General features: G+C 36.2%; 1 protein-coding gene across 12 annotated transcripts in view; it reads left to right on the top strand.

Moving 5' to 3' along the window:
- CEP152 (centrosomal protein 152) overlaps nt 1–23,004 on the top strand; it is a 109,237-nt gene that overhangs the window by 24,066 nt on the left and 62,167 nt on the right. For 10 of the 12 annotated variants that reach the window (XM_069097996.1, XM_069098000.1, XM_069097995.1 and 7 more), the window contains 5 exons: nt 146–285; nt 9,434–9,634; nt 16,502–16,649; nt 18,265–18,356; nt 19,703–19,866. In XM_069097996.1, the coding sequence (XP_068954097.1) occupies nt 146–285; nt 9,434–9,634; nt 16,502–16,649; nt 18,265–18,356; nt 19,703–19,866 (745 nt within the window). The remainder of the gene's footprint in view (nt 1–145; nt 286–9,433; nt 9,635–16,501; nt 16,650–18,264; nt 18,357–19,702; nt 19,867–23,004) is intronic. The other 2 variants (XM_069097999.1, XM_069098005.1) reach the window with 2 other exon arrangements.

Raw genomic sequence — 23,004 nt, 5'->3', positions numbered from 1 at the left:
TTGCTAAATAAACTCAGATAATTGAGATTTTATTGAAAACAATTAGTGAACAACAGTATTTATCTAGGATCTGATTTCTGATAGATAGCCTGGCAATTGGGGCTACCTGCCTATAACATTATTTATAACATTTTTATTACTTTAGATGAAAAAGATGGCTTGGCACTCAGTCTTCAAGAATCACAGAACCTCCTTCAGAAAGCAAAAGAGAAAGAGATACAATTTGAAGGGCAAATAAAATCACTTGAAACCCAAATTCAAACATTAAAAGCCAATGAAGAACAGGTAAACATTTCTAATTGAATAGCTACTATAAATCTTATAGCTTGATCTTGTGGTGTAAAATATGTTTACTTTAAAATATGGATATTAGAGAATTAAGGAACCATTGTGGTGTAGTGGAAAGTACACTGATTAATGTCAAAAACCCCAAGTTTATATCATCCTTCTGAGACAATCTGTGTAACTATAACCTCTCTTAGCCTCAGTATCCACTCTGTATAAAAAAGAGGGTTAGGTCTCTGAGGTCCCTTCCAACTCTAGATCTATGATCAGTTTTCTGCTCCTTCACCCTGACATAGGTATGCTTCCTTTGAAGTAAACCTGATCTGTGACAACCTAGATTTAGAGCAGATCACCAGTGGTTTTATAACTTTTTTTTTTTTACTTTCCAAAAGGATTCACTATAGAATTCCCTTAAAATAACATTTTTCTGGAACTCATCTAAAACATTGGATCTGCAAGTTTCAGGGCTGTATCTATTGTAGACAGATTGTCCCTTAAAGATGGAGACATCTTAATGTAATACTAACATGAAAAAATTTTTATGAGGGAAATGTGGCCATAGTAATGAATAAGAGAATAGTTTGTTAATTGCAGCAAAGAATTTTTTCGTGATACCTTGAGTCTCAGATCTGCTTTTCCATATAAATCAGACTGAACAGAGGTATTTTGATTTACTTTGGTATTAAAAAAAAAAAGTGAAGCAACTTTTAGATGTGGTTTCATTTGACTGTATTTATCTGTACTTTTCTTTTCATACCACTTTAATTGCTTTAGAATTCTTTCCTTGCTGCCATGTCTCTGATTCAAACCAGTTTTCCTGTGGTTGTCTTAAGGATGCACCTGCACCTGCTTGGGTCAATCTTTATATGCCTTTTATTTAGAGAGAGGTAGGAATGGTTACCTCAGATCTTAGATGTCATAGAAATATTTTCCAGGCATTTTTTGCTGTCCTGAGATGTTCTGGTATGTGTGTTCCTGGCTTATAGAAGTGCCTGCTTTGTAGCAAACCTTGGGATTGAAGATGATTTGGAAAAAGTAAATGGTGTGAGATTTTGTTTAGTAATTTTTCTAGTTTACTTTTTGTTTTCTAACTGCATGTCATGGGATCTTAAAAATGTAGCTTCTTTTGGCTACTTGTTAGCAGTGGTCTCCTTATAGTAGAGACTTATTAAATGTTTCTCAGTTAGTTGATTTGAGTCATTTAAGAAATGAGTTCAGTGTTATGGCATCTTGAGGGCAGAGTCCTCTTTTTTCTCCTTTTTGATTATGGAGTGAGGTAGAGAGGACCACTGTCTAGAAATGCTGCCCTGGGAATGAAGTTAGAGGGTTGAAAATGACTTTGACAGCATGCCCCTTTTGGTGTTAGCCCCAGTGGGTCAGTTTCTCCATGTTAGAGCAGGGAATGGTTCAAAGAAAAGAAGAAGTTTTTTGTGGGAAAGCTTAACAGGTTTGTGAGTGGCTAGGACGAGAGAAAGAAGAGGGAAGGAAGAAACTTGAAAAGGGAAAAATAAGAGAAATAAAAAAGAAAACACAATATGAAATAATTACTTTGTTCCAATTTCCCCATCCTATTCCCCAACTCCACTTTCATTTATATTACTATCTACTCAGTGTTTTTAAGCTGTTGAATGAGAACCAAGAAACTGTGGAACTTTAGTAAATCCATCTTCAACTGAAGGGTTGTCAAGGACTTTTGATTCTGATCTCTGCTTTTACTCTATTTAGGATCATACTTGGTCCAATTCTGAGACAAAGAGGCAAAGAAAATTTTCCAAACTGTCCAGTCTATGGTGATATCTCCCACCAGAGAACAACTATTATTCAATTCTTCAAATAATTATTAAGTACGTACTGTGTAAAACACCAAGTTTTGCTTGTTAGGGATAGGGCAATGGGACTAAACTTGTGATCTGTGGATGTAGGGCACTTCTGTGACCCATGCAAATTCACATTTTCTTTGCAATTTATGGTTTGAGAGACTTGCTTGGCACTAAGAGAATAAATGGCTTGGCTAGAATCACACAGCTTGTATGTATCAGTTGAACCCAGTTATTCCTGACCACAATGAAGTTCTCTTTCCACTGTGCCAAACTGCTCCTTGTACAGGAAATATGTGGTCCTTGCCCATGGCCAGGTGCTTACAATTTAGTACTTCAGAAGACTGATGAGACTTACAATAGCCTCATACCTTAGTAAGTCATCTTTATGCATTATTGTGGCCGAAATAATTTACCCTCTAAAGGATGACCCTCATTGAACTTAGCTAGATGTTTCTCAGATAAAAAGAGATATGCTATTTAATAGATTTCCATACTCAGATATTTATTAAGTGCTTATTATGTGCCGGGCTCTATGCTAAGGCTTTAGCCTTTCTTTCCATTGTGTTTGGACCTGCTAGATTTTGGGTTTTATTGGGGTAGCTTGCAAGACTCCATTATTGATATATTTATTATTGTGGAATAAGGTATATGATTAGGACTACTCTCTCAGATTTTGAGACTTAAATATGTGATGTTTTGTTTTATTATTTAGTCATTCTGTGTGTATATGCATTTTCTCTCCCACTTTTGTAACTCCCACATAAGAAACATAGTTTCTTATAAAGTACTCTATACTTGTTTAACCAAATTAGAATCTTAATTTGGACAATGACTTATTTTTGTGGCATTATGTATTTTTATCTGACAGGGTTTTAGAAAATATAACATTTAAAATGTCAGTCTTTTCTCTAAGATTCCTTACTATCTAGTTTTTCTAATAACAAGCTATGTTAATACTGAAATGTTTAAATGTTACTAGTTTCCGTGATTATTTTCAAGATCCTGATAACATTTTAAAGCATTTCTCTCCTGAAAAATGATTGAAATAGATTAGTTAGTAACTTTTCAGTTTTTTTAATGAGAGGCAGCAAAGTGATCAAAGAAAGAGGACTAATAGAAGCAAGGAATAGTAATAGCTCTTTTTGTGTTAATAAAAAATTAAAGCCTAAGCAGCTGTCTACATGTTATAAGCAAATTATAGTACATTAATGTAGCAGGATATTGTGCCACAATAAATGGGCAATTTGAGAGGAAACTGGAGAGAATGATATGAAGTGATTTAGAATGAAGCAAGCACAACTTAGGAGAACAATTTATACAATGTCAGTATCATTTAAAAAAAAACTTTGAGAGATTTTAGTATTAGATCTAATCAATGTAACCACAAACCATGCTTTCAGAGAAGTGAAGATGAAGTATGATAACTGTCTTCTCACAGAGAAGTAATGAACTTAAAATGTAGAAGGAGATATGCATACTTTTGGTAAAGGCCAATGGGGGAATTTGTTTTGCTTGACTGTGTATTATGAGGATTTCCTTTTTTTTTAAAATTATGTGGTTGGGGGAGGGAGAAGAGAGAAGAAGGGAAAATAAATTTCTTGTTAATCAGGAAAAATAAAATAATTTTTTTTAAAAATAGGAGGCACTGTTGCATCATGACTTGAGAACGAGAGTTTCTTTATCCTAGTGTTCTCTATATCAGGGAAACCATAGGTCCCAATATTTTTTTTTAAATTTTTTTTGCTTTTTGGAGGGGAGAAGGTAGGGCAGTTGGGGTTAAGTGACTTGCCCAAGGTCACACAGCTAGTTTTTGTGTTAAGGCTGGATTTGCACTCAGGTCCTCCTGACTCCAGGGCTGGTGCTCTATTTATTGCACCACCTAACCACCCCCTGTTTGCGTGTTTATTTTCTTGAAGGGGGGGGAAGACAGGGCAATTGGGGTTAAGTGACTTGCCCAAATTCACATGGCTAGTAAGTGTCAAGTGTCTGAGTCCGGATTTGAACTCAGATCCTCCTGACTCCAGGGTCAGTGCTTTATTCATTGTGTCACCTAACCACCCCAATCCCAATATTTAAAATACTAACTTTTCTTTTTTCTCTCTACCCTTCTGTAGATATTGGATAGATTTCTTTGTAGTAATTGTTGTATCTAGATCTTTTACCAAGTTTAAAGTGTTTTAATTTTGATTTAGAATACAGTTTAGCTTTCTAAAATATCAAAGCAATATTATTTTAGTATATTCCCTGTTGCTTTGAAATCTCCTTTATTAAAAAAGAGCCCAGCAGACTCTTGTAATCTGGCATAGTCAGGGGATGGTTACTTAGGCTAATCAAATTTCTGGTTGATATTCCTCATAATGAGGAAGTAAGATGAGTTTAAAAAAAAATCCTAAAATTTCCAAACTAATGTTTGGGAAGTGACTTTAAAGGTCTAATTTAATACAGTTGCCTTATTATATAGATAAGGAAAACTTACCCTAAAGAGGTTATATCTTATTGTCCAGCAAAGGTAGAACTAGAACCTGAATCTCCTATGACCACATCACATGTAATTTTAAAAAATTGTTTCCTTGTCATTTTGGGATTATATAAATTTATTCGAATGATATTTATGTCACTCAAAACATTTTTAGGAGTGTTCTTTTGGAATTTCAAAACCGGTGTCACATTATTTTGAATATTCTTGGTGGTGCTAATCTTTGAAAAAATAGATTTTTATTGCTATCTTTTATTTTTTCTATTATCTAGATTTCCTCCTTTATCTCTCACCCCTAACTCCTCTCAGAGAATAACACCTTACAGCAAAATTTTTTTTAAAGAAATAAAAATAGAAAAAGAGGAAGGAGAGAAAACAAAATCCATAAAATCAATCACTCAAAAAAATATGTTGGGGCAGCTAGTGGCGCAGTGAACAGAACACTGGCCCTGGAGTCAGGAGAACCTGAGTTCAAATCCAGACTCAGACACTTAACACTTATAGCTGGTGACCTTGGGCAAGTCACTTAACCCCAATTGCCCTTCCTTCCCCCCTCCAAAAAAAAAAATATGACTTTATATGCATTTCTCCAACTTGTGTACTGTACCCAATCTCTGCAAAAGAGTTGAGAGAGATGTCTTATCTCTATTTTAGGGCCAAGCTTTTACAACATTTCTTTTCTTTTTTTTTTTAATTAAATTTTATGTTTATTTTTAGTTTACATCATTCATTTCCACAAGATTTTGAGGTACAGATTTTCTTCCTGTCTTTCCTCTACACACCACCCCAAAACAGTGATCCCATTGTATACCCCCTCCCCCAATCTGCTCTCTCCTGTATTTTCCCCCATCCCTCCTCTTATTTTCTAGTAGGGCAAGATGGATATCTATATCTCAGTGCCTGTATATCTTATTTCCCAGTTGCATGTTAAAAAAAATTATATATATCTATATATATCAATGTATATGTATATTTCTTTTTAAAAAACATTTGATTTTAAAACTTTGAATTCCAGATTCTTTCCCTTCCTCCCTCATTACCCACCCTTACTGGGAAGATAGGCAATTCAATATAGGTTGTACACGTGTAGCTATGCAAAACATTTCCATAGTGGATATATTGTGAAAAACTATTTCCCCACCATCTATCCTGCACCCCACTTGTTCTATTCTCTACTTTGATCCCGTCCCTTTTCAAAAGTGTGTGCTTCTAACTTCCATCCCCCCCAACCTGCCCTTACCTCCATCATCCCCCCTTCCCCTTACTCTCCTATAGGTTGAGATACCCTATTTAGTGTGTATGTCATTCATTCCCTCCCTAAGCCAAATTCAAAGAGAGTAAGGTTGGCCCATTCCCTTTTGCCTTCCTGTTCTTCCTCTCCGTTGTAACAGTTTTCCCTTGCCTCTTCTATATGAGATAATTTACCTCATTCTGTCTCTCTCCATCTCCTCTCATTATATTCCTCTCTCACCTCTCAATTTCACCTTTTAAGTATCATTCCTTCCTATTCAGTTGGTCCTGTGCCCTCTGTCTGTGTATACTTGTACACATTTATATGCACTCTCACTTATGTATTCATACACCCATATACCCTCCTATATAGACATATATATGTATACATATAAATACATTTATATACCCTTCAACTGTTCTCATACTGAGACAAGTTTCATAAGTTACAATTTTCATTTTTCCATGTAGGAATGTAAATAGTTGAACTTTGATAAGTTCCTTATGATTTCTTTTCCCTGTTTACCTTCTCATGCTTCTTGCTTCTTGTATCTGAATGTCAGATTTTCTATTCAACTCTGTTTTTTTCATCAAGAATGCCTGAAAGTCCTCTATTTCATTGAATGACCATACTTTCCCCTGAAACATTATACTCTGTTTTGCTGGGTTGATGATTCTTGGTTTTAATCCCAGCTCCTTTGACCTCCGGAATATCATATTCCAAGCCCTTCAGTCCCTTATTGTAGAAGCTGCCAGATTCCGTGTTATCCTGATTGTGTTTCCACAATATTCAAATTGTTTCTTCTTGGCTGCTTGTAATATTTTCTCCTTGATCTGGGAATTTCGGAACCTGGCTTTAATATTTCCTAGGAGTTTTCTTTTTGGGATCTTTTTCAGAAGGTGATGGGTGGTTTCTTTCAACCTCTATTTTGCCCTCTGGTTCTAAACTATCAGGGCAGTTTTCCTTGAGAATTTCTTGAAGGATGATTTCTAGGTTCCTTTTTTGATCATGGCTTTCAGGTAGTCCAATAATTTTTAAATTATCTCTCTTGGCTCTATTTTCCAGGTCAGTGGTTTTTCCAATGAGATATTTCACATTGTCTTCTATTTTTTCATTTGTTTGGATATGTTTAATAGTATCTTGATTTCTCATAAAATCATTAGCTTCCATTTGCTCCAATCTAATTCTGAAGGAATAATTCTCTTCAGTGATCTTTTGAGATTCTTTTTCCATCTGGCAAATTCGGATTTTTAAGGCATTCTTCCTCTCATTGCCTTTTTGAACCTCTTTTGCCATTTGAATTAGTCCATTTTTTAAAGTGTTATTTTCTTCAGTCAGGTTGTTGACTCTCATTTCATAATTTTCTTGCATCGTTCTCATTTGTCTTCCCAATTTTTCTTCTACTTTCTTATTTGGTTTTCCAAATTCTTCTTAAGGTCCTCTATGGCCTTTAACCAGTCTGTATTTTTCTTGGAAGCTTTTGGTGCAGGAGTTCTGACTTTGCTGTCTTCCTCCTGTTCCATGCTTTGCTCTTTTTTTGTCCCCCAAAAAGGAATCCAGAGTTGGATTGCTTTGCTTCCTTTGCTTGTTCATGTTGCCACTCAATTACTTGACTTTTGAGCTTTTTGCCACAGTAGAACTCTGCTTCCAGAGAGGAGAGCTTTGTCCCAAATCACTGGTGTTTTCACAGCTGCCAGAGCTATTAGTTGGGTGCCCTCTCTGAAGCTTCCACACACTGTTGCTCACTGGTCACCCACCCCAGGACCTCCACTCTCGACAGCAATCCAGATCCAAGCAGGTTAAAGCAAGAGAGATTATCCCTCAGAATGGTTGCTTGGTCCCCCTACAGTCTGCAGGCCAGGAGCTCTGAGGCATCCATGCAGTGGCCCGTCGCACCTCAGCCACTTCTCCCTCTGTGGTCAGAGGCCAGATTGCACTCCAGGACTCCCTGTTCTCAAAGTCTACACTGACCTCTTACTTTGTCTTTGGCATCTGTGGGTTGATAATTCTGGAAACCACCACAGCTGCTGGTGATCCACTCTCCTGAAGACCCTCTAGCTGCGGCTGGTTGGGCCGCCCTGAGGCTAAAACCACGGACTCATGTGGGGCTGGGCTCTAAAGTGGGCTGCTATGAACCCTTTCTGTCAGCCTGCCTGGCTGTCTTCAGCGGGACATTTGTTTCTCTCTGTCACTTTGTGGTCACTTTTAGGTCTCTATAGACCTAAAGTTTCTTTAGAGTTTTTTTTTTTTTATAGGTTTTTGAGGTGGTTATGGGGGGAGTGCGGGGAGTTTTCCTGATTCTACGCTGCCATCTTGGCCAGGACTACACACTTTCATGTGCAGGTTATGGCTGCAGCTTTTTATGGGGTGGGGTGCTAATCCATTCCACAGCAATCAGTCCAGGAGCTGCCAGGCAGCCTTTGCAGGGATTTTTCTCCCCTGGCCCTGAGAGGACAGGCTAGCTGGGCCAGGCCTTAGGTTCTCAAATCTTCCTTCCTTTCCCACCTCAAGATTTATTTTTTATTAAAAAAAAATAGATTTTTCTCGTCATTTTTATTTGTAATTTTGCAACAGCTATCTTCCATGTTTTGGGGTGGTTCTTTCTATTTACATTCTTGTGGTGATTGTGAATATATATTTTGTTGGCTCTGCTTACCTTTTCACTTTGCACCTGTTCATGTAAGTCTTTACATACTTTTCTGTATTCCTACAATTTATTGGTTCTTACAGTAATATTCCTTTGTATTAATGTAGCCTAATGTGTTTAGCCCGGATCATCAGACATCTACTTTGTTTTTAGTTCAAGTCAAGCGAACAAGCATTTATTAATTGCCAACTATGTAACAGGTACTGTGCTAAGCACTAAAATTTCTTTTTGCTGTCACAAAAAGTGCTGTTACTAGTATTTGGGCATATATAGAGTCTTTCTTTTTTGTCAGTGATCTTTTTGGGGTACTTGCCAAATATATTGCTTTTCAATTCTTCAAAGAACTAAAGATACTAATGATTGTGCAGTTTATGTTGTTAATTAAATTATTGCTGTGATGACTACAATAATGTTATTGATTTGCAAGATGAACTACATTAATGAAAACATATAGAAAACAGTCACAAAAAATAGCTTTTAAAATAAAACTTCATGATTTTTTGACAAGTGGACAATGGCAGTGTTGATTAGTTTTTGAAGAAAGCTCTGTCATTTTCTATGACTCAACAGTTGGCTTGCTGTGGGGAGCCCACCTGTCTGCCTGCTACCTTAACAAAGTGGTCATGTTGAGAACAGTGTCATGGCAATTTCTCTGCCTAGTCTTAGTTTCTATGTTGCCACAGTACAAGAGACAACCCTTCTTCTACCTGAGGGTAACTAAGTCAGGTAGCCCTCAAATCCCTTTGGGCCAGGGAGTCGAAATAGAGGAGTTTTAGGGAACCACAGCTGAAACATAGGGAGTCTGTTGCCCACCTTTTTATTCTAGATCTTTTTAAGGAAATCTGTTGAGAGCATCCTGGCTGGAAGGCTGTTTGACTCTCATTTAGAGAAAGTCTAGTGTTTGAAATATTGAAGTATAAACATTATAAATTACAAATTTGAATTTAGTATTTGGTTTTGTGTGAATTTTTTAGATGATTAAGAAAACTAGAGTGAGTGAGGTGGCCATGGAAAACCTAAGACAGCAACTGTTAGAGCTTCATCATTCTGACTCTCTACAGCGAGCTAAAGAGCAACATGAAAATATTGTTTTATGCCTCAGAAAGAAGTATGAAGACCAAGTGACAACTTTACAGAAGAATTTGGATACTACAAATGCTGTACTTCAAGAGCAGGTTTGAATGATTTCAAAGGAGCAAATAGTAAATAAAGATGTATCTGGGCTTAGTGTTTTGTAGTTAGTCACTAATCTTTGTAATTTAGTTTGAAATTTAAAAAAAAAAAATAAGTTAAAAAGCAGAGAGGACCACATTCACTCATTTGAGAATCTAGTCAGAATCTTGTACATTTAAGTATGGAGAGGACATTTTCACAATTCCCTATGTTTGGGGGGGTTGCCATACCCAACTTTAGGTGAAACATGGTATTCCATAAGTTTCTTGCTGGGTGTCTCTTTAAGCATTTGAAAGTTGGTGGGTGGCATTTTTGAGAAACACTTCTTTTTGAAAAAATAAGTTTAATCAGGTTAGTCATAGGTATTTCTTTTGAGAGCTATTAGGATAGCCTTAAAGATTCCAGGTTTATATTCACACCATTCTCAGCAGAAAGTGTTGAACAATTTGTGTATTCGTGATTGTTTGAAGGCAGCTTGTATATGTGCAGATGCTGAATTATTGTCACTAGAAGTTTTGAGGAAAATAGTGTACACAAAATAGGGGAGAATTGAGATCTCAACTGTCTAGAATATATAGGTTTGAAATTGTGTTTTTAAAAAATTAATGTTATTCCCAGTGGAACATTTAAAGTGTCTCCACCTTTGTAGTCGAGTAACTAAGTAAAATAAATATTCATTTCATTCCAGTGAATAGAATTACAAATGCCTCTATACTTATTTAGGACAGATCTTATTATGACGTATACTATTGGGCCAACTAGGCGATGCAATGCATGCAGTACTGAGCTTGGAGTCCGGAAGATCTGAGTTCAGATACTTACTAGCTTTATGCTCCTGACTTAAGTAATATTTGCTTCAGTTCCTTATCTATAAAATGGGGATAATACTAGAGAAGGAAATGACAAATTTCTCCAGTATCTTTGCCAAGAAAACTCCACAGACAAAAGTCCATGAGGTCACATAGAAGTCAGACACAATTGAACAACAATGCTGTTTGATATATTTTTTTTTTTTTGCTTTTTTGGAGGGCAGTTGGGGTTAAGCGACTTGCCCAAAGTCACATGGCCAGTTTTTGTGTTAAGTGTCTGAGACCATGTTTCAACTCAGGTCCTCCTGACCCCAGGGTCAATGCTCTATTCACTGCGCCACCTAGCCACCCCGCTGTTTGATATTTTTATAGCTATTCTGTAGTTTTGCCCTATCAGAGAAAAATATGTGAAGTATAAGTAAGTTAAAATTGCATATAAGCTCTTATTTTTTTACACTAATTGAAGGAAATGCTATAATGTATAATTAAAAGTTATAGACAATGATCCCAAAGTTGTTTACATAATATTTTGACTGTGGACTATATTACTAAATTTTTACCGGTTTAGCTTCCTAACGGTAGCATTCTTCACCTTACTCCCTTCCTTTTTCACTTAACTATACCTTACTTAAAAATTTACTGCAGAAATACCTCACTATTGTGGACTAAATCTAATAATAACCAGATTGAATACGGAACATTTAGTGAAAACGTCTAAATTGTAACATTTTTAAAGAAATATAGTTCTATTGCATTCAGGTTCATAAAATAGAACTAAAAACCCAAACTCCTAGAATAAAATTGTCTTGTTTTAATGAATATAATAGTTTTTATTAGTAAATATTTTTAAATGCAGCTGCCTGATTTATAAACAACTCTATTGAGCATTTGATAGGTTTTATAAACTTTGTAATAGCCAAAGTAGTCACCTTGTTGTTTTTCCCACAGAACAAAGACAATCCATCTCTTTTGGTATTTAATACTGTAACTATTTTTTATTGTCAATTATTCTCCTTCTCTTTGCATCTGAAGGAATTGCCAAAGAACAATGAAATCCAGGAGAACCAAAATAAGGAAACTAGATATAACCTGCCCAGATACTATGTAGAATTGGCTCCACTCATGTACTGGGTTGCAAATTTCTTTCATGCTGATAAATATTTTTGTGAATATGATATACATGTTCCTCTATCCTCAAGCCTCTACAATACTGACTTTAAATTTCATCACCCAATTGAAGTAACTCTCCAAATTGCCGTCTCTTAATGCTCAAATCTGACACTTTCTTCAGTCTTTATTCTTTTTGACCTATTTGGCACACCAACTGCTTTTCTCTTCTTTTTCTGGGTTTACCTGATAATGCTCTTATTTTTCTGATCTGTCTTATCTCACTCCTTATATTCCTTTGCTGATCCATATATCACATTACCAACTCTGGGGTAGCCCCCCTTTGTACTAGACCCTGTTCTCTCCTACATTCTCATTTGGTGACCTCATCAACTCCCATGGGTTCAGATCATCATTTTTGTTCAAATGACTCCCAGATCTCTATAGATCCCATTCCTAATCTCTTGTCGGTTGACTTCATTTCAGCATCTCCATCTACTTATTGACATTTCAAGTTGTATGTCTCAAAGCTTCTTAAACTGAATGTGTTCAAAAGAGAACTCATTATCCCCACCCCCAACCCACTATTCTTTCAAATTTTCCTGTAGTAATTGTTGAGGGTATCACTTTCTAGTCATTCATAGCCTTAGTGTCGTCAACACATCCCTTTCCCTGCTCTACATATAATCTATTGATATGTCTTGTTAGTTCTCCTCAAAGTATTCATCTGACCTCCTTTTCTACTCAACTACCCCACTACTTCAAGCTCTTTCCACCTTTCACCTGGACAATTTGGAGGTCTCTTGATTGGTCTCCTTATCTCAAAAGTGTCTTCCCTCTCTAAAACAGCAGCCAAAGTGATTTTTTAGGTCTGACTAGTCATGTATTCTGCTTAGTAAATTGTGTCGTTCCCTCCTGGGATCAAATGGAAATTTTTCTGTTCAGCATTTAAATTCATAGCCTGACTCCAGCTGACCTTTTCAGATTTCTTTTCTTTTCTTTTTTTGGAGGAGGAAAGGCAAGGCAATTGAGGTTAAATGACTTGCCCAAGTTCACACAGCTAGTGTGTCAAATGTCTGAGGCTGGATTTGAAGTCAGGTCCTCCTGACTCCAGGACCAGTACTCTGTTCACTGCGCCACCCAGCTGCTCCTCAGGTTCATTATGTATGCTGTTATAGACTGGCCAAACTGTGCACCTTGCTCTTCCTCACACAATAATCCATCTCCTTTATTTGGTGCCTTTACACTGTCTAATATCCAATTTAATCTCATTTTTACTTCATGTTTGAGCTTCTACATTTCCTTCTTCCTCATTTCCCTTCCTCTCCCCTCCCTCCTCTTTGGCCCCAATCTGCTGGTCACCCTGCTTCACCTTATTTTTTTTTATATACATTGTGAAATTGGCATCTTCAGGGCAAAGACAGTTTCCTTTTTGTCTTTTTATTGCCATCATAACCTTCTTTGGCACCTTTAGACTTAATAAGTGCTAATTGATTTGATAGGGTGGGAACTTTTTTTTTTTTTAAAGCAATTGGGGTTAAGTAACTTGCTCAAGGTTACACGGCCAGGTGTTTCTGGGTGGGTGCTAAGTGTCTGAGCCCGGATTCGATCCCAGGTCATCCCGACTCTGGGGCCAGTGCTCTTACTCACTGTGCTACCTGGCTGCCCCAGAACTTTTTTTTTTTTTACAAACAATTGATTTTGGAGAAGGGACTAACACTCTTGCATTATAGGCTTAATCGTGACCTAAAACTTTTTCTATGTGCAAATTACATTTTTATTATATATTGAAGTCCGTATAAATAATATTACATGAAGGTTTATTGTATATGCACCCAGCATAGTAATACCATCTTCTCCTTGTATGTAGTGTACAAAGGCACTAAAAGTGAGGATGCTTTGGCAATTGAAGTACAAGAATATTAATAATTAGGTGCTCTTAGAAGCTGGAATTGTCATGGTTTGGTTTGGTTTGCTTTTTGTATAGTGGTTACATTTCTAAGTTTGATCTTATATTAAGCTGTATATCATGTGATTATTTTGTTCAGAATTATTTTAAACTATTTTAGGGTGGGCTTCATGGTATATACTTGTAATGCCTACCCCTGGGAAAAGCTGAAAATGGTGGATTAGTCACTTGAACTCAGAAGTACTGAGCTTCACTAGACCATGCCTTTGATAAGGGTGTCTTCACTAAAGTCCAGCACCAATATGGTGAGCCCCCAGGAACAAGGGCTTACCAGGCTGCCTAAGGGGAAGGTAAACCAGCCCAGATCAGAAAGCAGCAGCAGCTGAAAGCTTCCATGCTGATCAGTGGTAGGATCATACCTATGAGTAACTATTAGACCTAGTCTCAAAAAAGTTAACGAAAAAAATTTCTAAAAAAATAAGCATTTTAAAAATGTTTTACTTGTTCACATTTATAAAAAATTAAAAATAATTAAAATGTATCTTAAGAGAAAAATCCATATCCAGACCCAATCTGAAAAAGAGAAACTTAACCATGCCTATGTTAAAAGTTTGGGGCTATCTGTAAGAAAAAATGTAGGTTACTCAATCTAGTTTTCAACCAAGTTAGATGGGAAGAAATGAGCTTCCATTGCTACATCTTTTTTTCTCCTTTGGCAATTGGAAATGAAGTAAGTTGAAGTATAATGGCCTGGCCATTTAAATTTAATAAAGATTCATTGCATTAATTATAGAATTGCATTCCAGACCATTAAATTTATATGTGAATTTTGATTTTCAGTGCTATGTATGGCCTTCAAATGGCTTTCTCTTCTTCAAAGGCTCTGTATCAAACAGTCCCCTACTGGTTTTTCTCTACCACTAGTCTGCAAAAAATCCTCCAAAACAACTCAAAACAGATTTGATAGGGCGACTAGGTAGTGTAGTGAATAGAGCACCAGTCCTGGAATCAGGAGGGCCTGAGTTAAGATCTGGCCTCAGACACTAAACACTTGCTATAACACCCCATGATCTTGGGCAAGTCACTTAATCCTGATTCCCCTGCCTTCCCCCATCCAAAAAGCAAAAAACAAACAAACCAGACTTGAAAACCAAGACAGTAGTGAACCTGCCCTATGTGTAGATCCACATTTAATTAATACTTGGACTGCATGCAATTAACAAAATTATCCCAGTTTTAGCCTGAATAAGAAAAGACTTACAGAGTTAGCAATGGTGAATCTTTTGTACATTCTTCCATTTGTTCTGGAATTAACTCTAAATATGTTCTGTTTCTTAGACCTGAAAACAACCTGTAACTTGCACCATTTCTTACCCCCCACCCCCGCAATTTCCCCAGATTACATAAGATCATCAGTGATGTGCTCCAAAAGATATTCTACCACTCATTCCTCTACAGATATTGGTATAGACTACAAATTAACAATACCATTTTTTCTCAGACTTTGGGCTATGAACTTTAAGTAGGTTTTTAAGTTTCTATTCTGTTTTTCAAATGTCTCACAACAAATAGTACCCCCTTTTTTTTTTTTAGGCCAGGGAATTTACATTTTTATTTTTTTCCTTAATATTTTAATTTTTATCAATTATATATAAAGATTCATTTTTGAAAAAATTCATTTTTGAAAAATTGTGAATTCCAAAATTTTTTCCTCTCCAAGACAGCAAGCAATCTGATATATACAATCAAAACAATGCCTTTGATTTTCTAAATCCATAGGGCTCAGAATTGACCAGACTTTATTAAATTGTGAACAAGCAGGTATCTGTTCTCATGGATTTAGTTATTTATTCCTAGAAGTTGCTTCAGTTCATTGATATACTTTTATGTTACATTATTTTGAGTTAAATTGGCTATCATTGACTCAGAGCTGTGTGAATGAGAGTAATGTAGTTGCATATTTATCTTTTCTGGTCTCATTGTCCTAAAAATGCTACTTTCTATTTACCTGTGCACTCTTATTCTTTCCCTGACCTCTCTAAAAAGAATAAATCTCAGAGTGATCTTCAACACAAAAATCCTCCCTTTTTCTTCCCATTTTTTTTTTTCTGACAGGTCGGCCTACTCATTCTCTTTTTCTCTCTTAAAAACATTTTTGTCTTCAATCCTCAACATGATTACATACATTGTATTTACTATTACTATTTCTGCATCTCATCTTAAGTTACAAGCTAGTACTGCTGTGGCTTCTTTAAGTTCCTAGTTTTCACTTTGTTCCCGAACTGCTTTATTTCCTTGGTCATTATCATCTGCCATTTCTTATTCCATTGTATTCTGTTCATTTTGGGGCAGCTTTACCCAGTCCATCTGCATTTGCTTCTTTTTCTTCTCCAAAGTTTCGCCTGTATTCTTTTTTCATGAAGCCCCATAGGACTAAGATTATAAGGAAGGAGGAGACATTCATAGATGATGAATTCACTAGCATCCCATCTTGCTGGGTCTGGGTCGTCTTTGTTTATTCTCCCTCAAAAACTTATTTGTACATTTTTGTTAATGTTAAATGCTTAATTTTATGTCATCCTATTTTTTTGCATGTCCTTATGGCATTTGTGTTAGTGTTGTCTTCAGTTGTAAACCCTGACTGTTCAAACACCACACAGTGCCAGAGTACAATCTCTTAAATGTTTTATTTGATGATGATTTTTGAACATAGTTTTCACTTGTATTCATAAATTCTTGTATCTTAAGTGTGTTTTAAGAAAGCAGGGCTTCTTGCATGCAGTTGACTATTGAATTTTTGACTTAGGGGGAGGCTAGGTGGCGCAGTAAATGGAGCACTGACCCTGGAATCAGGAGGACCTGAGTTCAAATGTGGCCTCAGACACTTAACACTTCCTAGCTATGTGACCTTGGGCAAGTCACTTGACCCCAATTGCCCTCCAAAGAGGAAAAAAAAAGAATTTTGATTTAAATGCTTTAATATTTGTAATTTAATATTTAATTATTAAGAGGGAAATGACTTCTGGAAAATCTTTTCCATTCAGAAAGATATTTGTTGTCATCTACGAGATCATGTGAAACAAGTAGAAAGAGCACAGGAAGAAAACAAGATAGAAAAAACAGAAATAATCAACAGATTAACAAAGAATCTGGAGGAGAGTCAAAAACAGTGTGCTGCTTTGCTAGAAACAGGTAAGCCACCTTGTTCTGCTTCAGATAAAATAAAAGTTTAAATATAGTTCCACACTTGAAACAGATTTAACATATGAAAATATATACCTACCAAGCGATTATTTTATTTTAAAGGATTTCATAATTTTAAGGTTTTACTAGAGTTTACTTGGTCTATAATTTTATAAAATTTCTTACTTAAAAACGATCTTCCCGAAAGACATGGAGTATGTAAAAGTGACTCTCTAATTTTATAAATATTTAGATTAATAAATTCATAGGTGGTTAGAACCTGAAGAGACCTTAGAGATCATCTGATTCAGCCTCCTGGTTTTACAATTTCAAAAACCAGGTGCAGAGAGATTTAGTGATGAAATGACTTGTCTAAGTCGGAGAGTGGCAAAGCTGGAACCCAGTTTGCCTGACTACTTTTCTAGTGCTCAAGATTCTATCATACCACAATATATATATTTATCATCAGTGGGGTGGGGTGGGAAAATGAATAGAAGCATCTCTAGTAAAAGGAGAAGGAGAACAAACAAGAATTACTTTTTGTGGTGTGGGCTAGAGGTTTTGTTGTATTTAAAATTTTTTTTCCTTAGCCTTTTTGTTTGAATTATAGGAATATTGAGTATGTTATTATTATTATTATTGTTATTTTTATTTGATCATATTATTATTCTTGTGTCTACCACTCTCCATCTCTTCCAGTTATTCATAGGTGCTACTCTAGCATGGTTCATTGGACATGTGACCTCTTCCAGATAATTGGTTTTTCAGAGTAATGTACAAAGAGACAACAAAGCCTAGAGCAATTTAATTATTCATGTCCAAAGTTAAGTCCTCAAGACCTTGAAAGGGCTTTAGCAATCATATCCTTCATTTTACAGATGGGGAAATGATCTACTCCAAACAGTAAGCTCAGAGATGAAGTGATTTACCCAGTGTTACATAGTAGTGACAGAGGTGAGAATAGAACCTGCCTCTTGATTTCTAGTCTAATGTCCTTTCAAGTTCATTATGATATTGTCCTAAGTCACACCTGACTCAAGCAAGTCCCCTGGTAGTTTAGGCTTCATACTAGAAAAAAAATGACATACTTGTCATTCCACAATTAACAAAAGAAGGCTATTCAGTAAGGGGACAATACTTGGTTCAGGTAAACAGTGAACCCTCTCATTTCTATACAGAGTTGTAGAAGCCTCCCTATTGTATAAAAATACAAGTGGTCACAGAGCAGGATGTGATAAATTAGGCAACTGTGGGATATCTTCCCAAGTTAGAAGGGCCCCAATTCCATATAGGCAGGTTTCTTTTATACCCTTAGGTGATCATGAAACCTTGTCAGTGGCCCAAATCTTAGTCTCCTGAAGCAATCAAATCTTGAGGATACCCTACATGGGGTGGGGTCTTAGGAAAAGCTAGCCCAACTCCTTTGGCAGAAGACTGTGGTTGAAAATACTACATGTTCTTATCACAGCTATCTTCCTGGGTCCCGTTGTGTCCATTATAGTACATGGATAAAAATCTGATGGTGATATACTGAATTGAAGTTTATTTGTAGGTGGTCCATAGGTGATTTGTGTCTTTACATTTAGGCTGTTTTAAGTGTCCCCTAATGTTTTTATTCCTATAGGATCAGTACAAGAGATGAATCAATTAAGGCTCCAGCTTCAACAAGCCCAGAGTGCACATACTCTGAGTGACAACATGAACAGGGCTTTACAAGTGAGTGTTGCCACTTGGGAAAAAGTAATATAAAGTAATAAAAGTAATATAAAAAGTAATATGAAAATAATAAAAGATAACCCAATAGTTAAGGGTTCTCCTGGTAGAATATGGGTTTCTAGCAGCCAAAGGAAAGTGGGAAACTGATGGGTAGTTATGATCTCAGAATTATTTAGGTGTATAATTTGGCTAGGGGATCTATAGCCCTTGTTCTGAATAGGGTATGTGTGTGTGTTGGGGGTGGGAGTGAGGTGGAGTAAAAGTGGTATAAGCCTTTTGATATTTGAGTTTTCTCTGTAGTAACGGGATGAATGGGTTTAGTTCAACCATTTATTAAACTAATCTGTGCAAGGCAATACAGATACAAAAACAAAAAAAAAGAGCCAGTCCTCTTTCACAAGGGATTTACATTCATCGTATATTCATCATTGGCCTCAGGGTCCTAGGACCACTCTAGATTTAGTAGGCTTGTTTTCCCCCATGTCTTTAGCCTTGCTGAGAAATTGACTTCAGTTCTTCCCATACCATAAGTGCCCATCACTTGCCCTCTCAGTGACCTCCATACACCTAACTGCCTAACTAATTGGGATCTATCCACTGGACTGTATTATAGTTAACGTCATCCTCTATAAAACTTGTACTATAAAACCTCTGTCAGGTGGGGGACTACTATATAGAAGTCTTTTCAGAGATTCCATTGTCTTCAGATCTTTTCACTGTGGAAGCATTCCTTTACCTTAAGTATATTATATGAGCTATCAGCTCAGTGTAGTCCTTTCAGACAAGACTATAGACTTAAGCATAGATGGTATATGGAAGAATTATTCCTATTTGATTTTTCAGCACTAGTTGCTAATCTCACACAAAGAAATTGTGATGGATGATTCATGTAGTTCAAGTGCATCTGGTTGGATGGCTTAATGCTGTCATGTCCAGGGAAACTGCCCTTTGTGATCACATTGGTTGTAGCTGCCAGTAGATGTTGTCATTGTGGCTAACAGTAGCAGTCTTTGCTGGTTTGAAGTCAGATTGGTTGTAGTTGAATCCTCTCCTCAGGCCTGTTTTTCTATGGACAGGTATACCAGAAGTACAGGGCTACTAGCAGCAAAAACGAGAGTCATTGGAGGAGCCTTTACACTAGTTTTTAAGGTCATGATCCTTGAGGGGAGACTATATACTAATTACATGCAAAATATGTGAATAATATACTTCCCTTTTACTCAGTCATATTGACTCATTGAGGGTATTAGCAAGAATAAGATGTATACATACTAAAAGTATATACATTAGTCATTTGTGTCTTATGCACACACACAAAATAATGTTCTATTATTTTTGTATTCTAGGAAGAATTAGCAGAATTGAAAGAGGAAATTTCTCTCTATGAATCTGCTGCAAAACTGGGAGTATTTCCAAATGACCCAGATGAAGAGTTGAATGTAGACCTTGCTGAATCTTATGTGGATTTGGGTATTAAAAAAGTCAACTGGAAAAAATCAAAAATTCACAGGTAGTGAGAATAATACATTATTATGATCTTAAAAAAAACTTTTAGGTATCTAGATTCCACATAGAACAGTGTTCTATTACTTTTTTCAGTGAAAACTATAAAGGTCTAAAATCAGTTAACAAACTATATTATCCTGTTTATATCTTTAGCACAAGATATAACTTGTCCTTTTGGCAAATTGCTGTCATGCAATAGAAGTTTAAGGTTAGATGATTAATGTTTTCAACATATCAGAAGTAAATAAAAAACTCCTATTCTCTATTATTTTAAACAGCAAACATAAGGAAGTATTACTACTATAATTTCTTTTCAGAATGTGAGTTGAAAGTAGGTACCTTAACCCTACTCAGTCAATGTCAGAAAAAAGCAAAAAAACACTTTTTCTTAGGGAGCTTCTGCAACTAGATCTTTGGTATCTGGTAGTAATAAGATCATATCACTTATTTGAGCACTTACATTATTGGGGAGAGGGGTATGAAATTAGAAGCATTTTAAGGTTTTTATGCCTTATTTTTTTCCATAATACATAGGGCTAAGTATGTATCAGATGCTCAATAAGTAGTTTTTAAATAATGGAGAATGCAAAATTCTAGGCCATTAGGGTACATTCTGTAGTTTTAAAAGTGTATTCTCCGCATTCTTTGATTTTGAAATTGTATTCTCCATCATTGTTGAGGTTTTTTGCTGTCTGTCATGTGTTTGGCATTGTACACTTACACAGACCAAGTCCTAAAAGACTTTATCTTCGATAGTGAACTTTTGAAATAATTCTTTTATAGACTTAGGATTTTTTAGACTCAAACACCAGAACTCAAATATAGATTAGAGAAGGGAAAAAAAATATCATAAGCTTAGATATTGAGACTTAAATACAAAGAAAAGGGAAAAAAAGCATGTCATATGCATAGCAGAAGATAAGAGAGGATTCAAAATATGTAGTGGTAAGTTTTCATTTCAAGAAAGACTATGATAAATACTACACATTTTCCTGAGAGCTGTCCATCTTTGCTTCCTTGCAAGTTGTTTTGTTCTCTAATATGCACTTTTTACTTTGTTCTTTTTTCCCCTCTCCCCCCACTCCCCCCTCAAAGGCTGTAATTTAAGTGCAAATATATTTATATGTAGATAGATACATACACATATATACATACATACATATGCATATATATAGACATATACTTTCCCTAACAATTTCTACTCCTGATTCTTGTTTTTGTGTTTGTATCTCTTATTTCCTATCCCTCCTGAGTCTTCTACTTTACTTTTACCCCCTACCTTGCCCCTCCTATTACTTAGCCTACTCCCCCCCCCAAGGATCCCTCCCCTATCCTCCTATTCCCATAAATCTAAACTCCCTTCTATAACCCTCTATAATCTATTCCCTCCCCCTCTTTCCAGAGATCCCTCCCTTATCTTCACAAGGATCCCTCCCTTATCCACCCATTCCCAATGATCCAAATACTCTTCTATACCCCTCCTTTATGTTTTTCTTTTCTTGATCTGTTCTTCAGATCAGTTGTTTTTCTTATAAGATTTTTCACTTTCTCTTTTTTTTTTCATTCTTTATCTTTTAATTATTTCTTGATCTCTTATAACTTTGATGGCTTCACCTTGTCCAATTCTAATTTTCAAGGTGTCATTTTCTTTCTCAGGATTCTGGATCTCCTTTTCTAATGGTTGACTTTCTTTGTATAATCTTGTTTTTCTTGGATTGTTTTTTTTTTTCAGTTTTTCCTCAGTCTCTCATTTATTTATTTTTAGTCTTTTTTTTTAAGTTTTTCTATAAATTCTTTTTGAGCAGGTGTTCATTTGACATTACCCTTTTGGAGTAAAAGAGGGTTTCTTTGCTTAAATATCCACCTCTGTGAAGATGAACCCCAGTTTTCCTTATTCTCATAATAACTTTCTATAGTTAGATTCTTTCTCCCTTGCCTGTACATTTCTTTGTTATAATAGCTTAATTTTTGTAATCACCTTTAGTCCTGGGGTATGGGGGAATAGTGCTTCTTGCCCCAGCTTTTCAGTTCTCCCCTCTAGCTAGGAACCAAACCAAACCTCTAGCTTCTTGTAAGTGGCCACTGCCAGCAGTGTTCTGCCCCCACTATTGTGCTGGGCTTGCTGCCCCCCCTTACCTGGCCAGCCATAGGTCAACACAGCTGTGTCTAGCATTCCTTGTCAGCAGGATCTTTGACTCAGACACTCAAAACCTCTCCCTCTTGGGGGTAAAAGTTCAGGTGCCTGGGACAGAAGCAGCCTCCCAAACCAACCAAGGGTTGCTGCTTGCTGCTTTTTGATAACTGGGACCCTAGCCTGGAGGTATTTGTTCTTCACAGTCACTGGGAACCAAACCTCATCCTGGGATTTTTCTTCTGATCCTCTCAGATTGTTCCAGGAAGAGCCCTGTTGTGCCACTATTCTTATTTATCTTTATATACACTTTGTTCACCCTGAAGTGCTATTTTATCTCTTTTGTTGAGGAAAATCTTTTTTTTACTAATATATTTATTTTTAGTTTTCAACATTCACTTCCATAAGATTTTGAATTTTAAAATTTCTTCCCCTCTGTCCTCCACCCTCCCAAAGAGAGCATGCAGTCTGATATAGGCTCTACTTATATATTCATATTAAAGATATTTTCACATTAGTCATGATTTTAAGAACTAATGGGAGGAACTACTAGAATGAAGAAACAAAACAAAACAACAAAAGAAAAGGAGAGCAAGTAGTCTGCTTCCATCTGCATTCAGACTCCAGAGTTCTTTCTCTGGATGTGGATGGCATTTTCCATTATGAGTCTTTTGGAATTGTTTTAGGTCCTTGCATTACTGAGAAGAGCTAAGTCTACTAAAATCAGTCAGCACACAGTGTGGCTGTTACCATGTACAGTGTTCTTCTAGTTCTTCTCATTTCACTCACCATCAGCTCATATATTTTGCAGGTTTTTCTGAAGTCTTTTCTGTTCATCATTTCTTATTGCACAATAGTATTCCATTGCATTCATATACCACAACTTGTTCAGCCGTTCCCCAATTGATGGGCATTCCCTCAGTTTCCAGTTCTTTGCCACCACAAAAAGAGCTGCTATAATGTTTTTTGTACATGTGGGTCCTTTTCCCATTTGTATGATCTCTTTAGTTT

This window comes from Petaurus breviceps, unplaced genomic scaffold, assembly GCF_028583685.1.
Source record: "Petaurus breviceps papuanus isolate PSGF00001 unplaced genomic scaffold, PetGlider_PUasm1.0 37, whole genome shotgun sequence".
Lineage (NCBI taxonomy): Eukaryota > Metazoa > Chordata > Mammalia > Diprotodontia > Petauridae > Petaurus > Petaurus breviceps.
The sequence above is the reverse complement of the archived record's forward strand: the minus strand, read 5'-3'. Positions and strand labels throughout refer to the sequence as shown.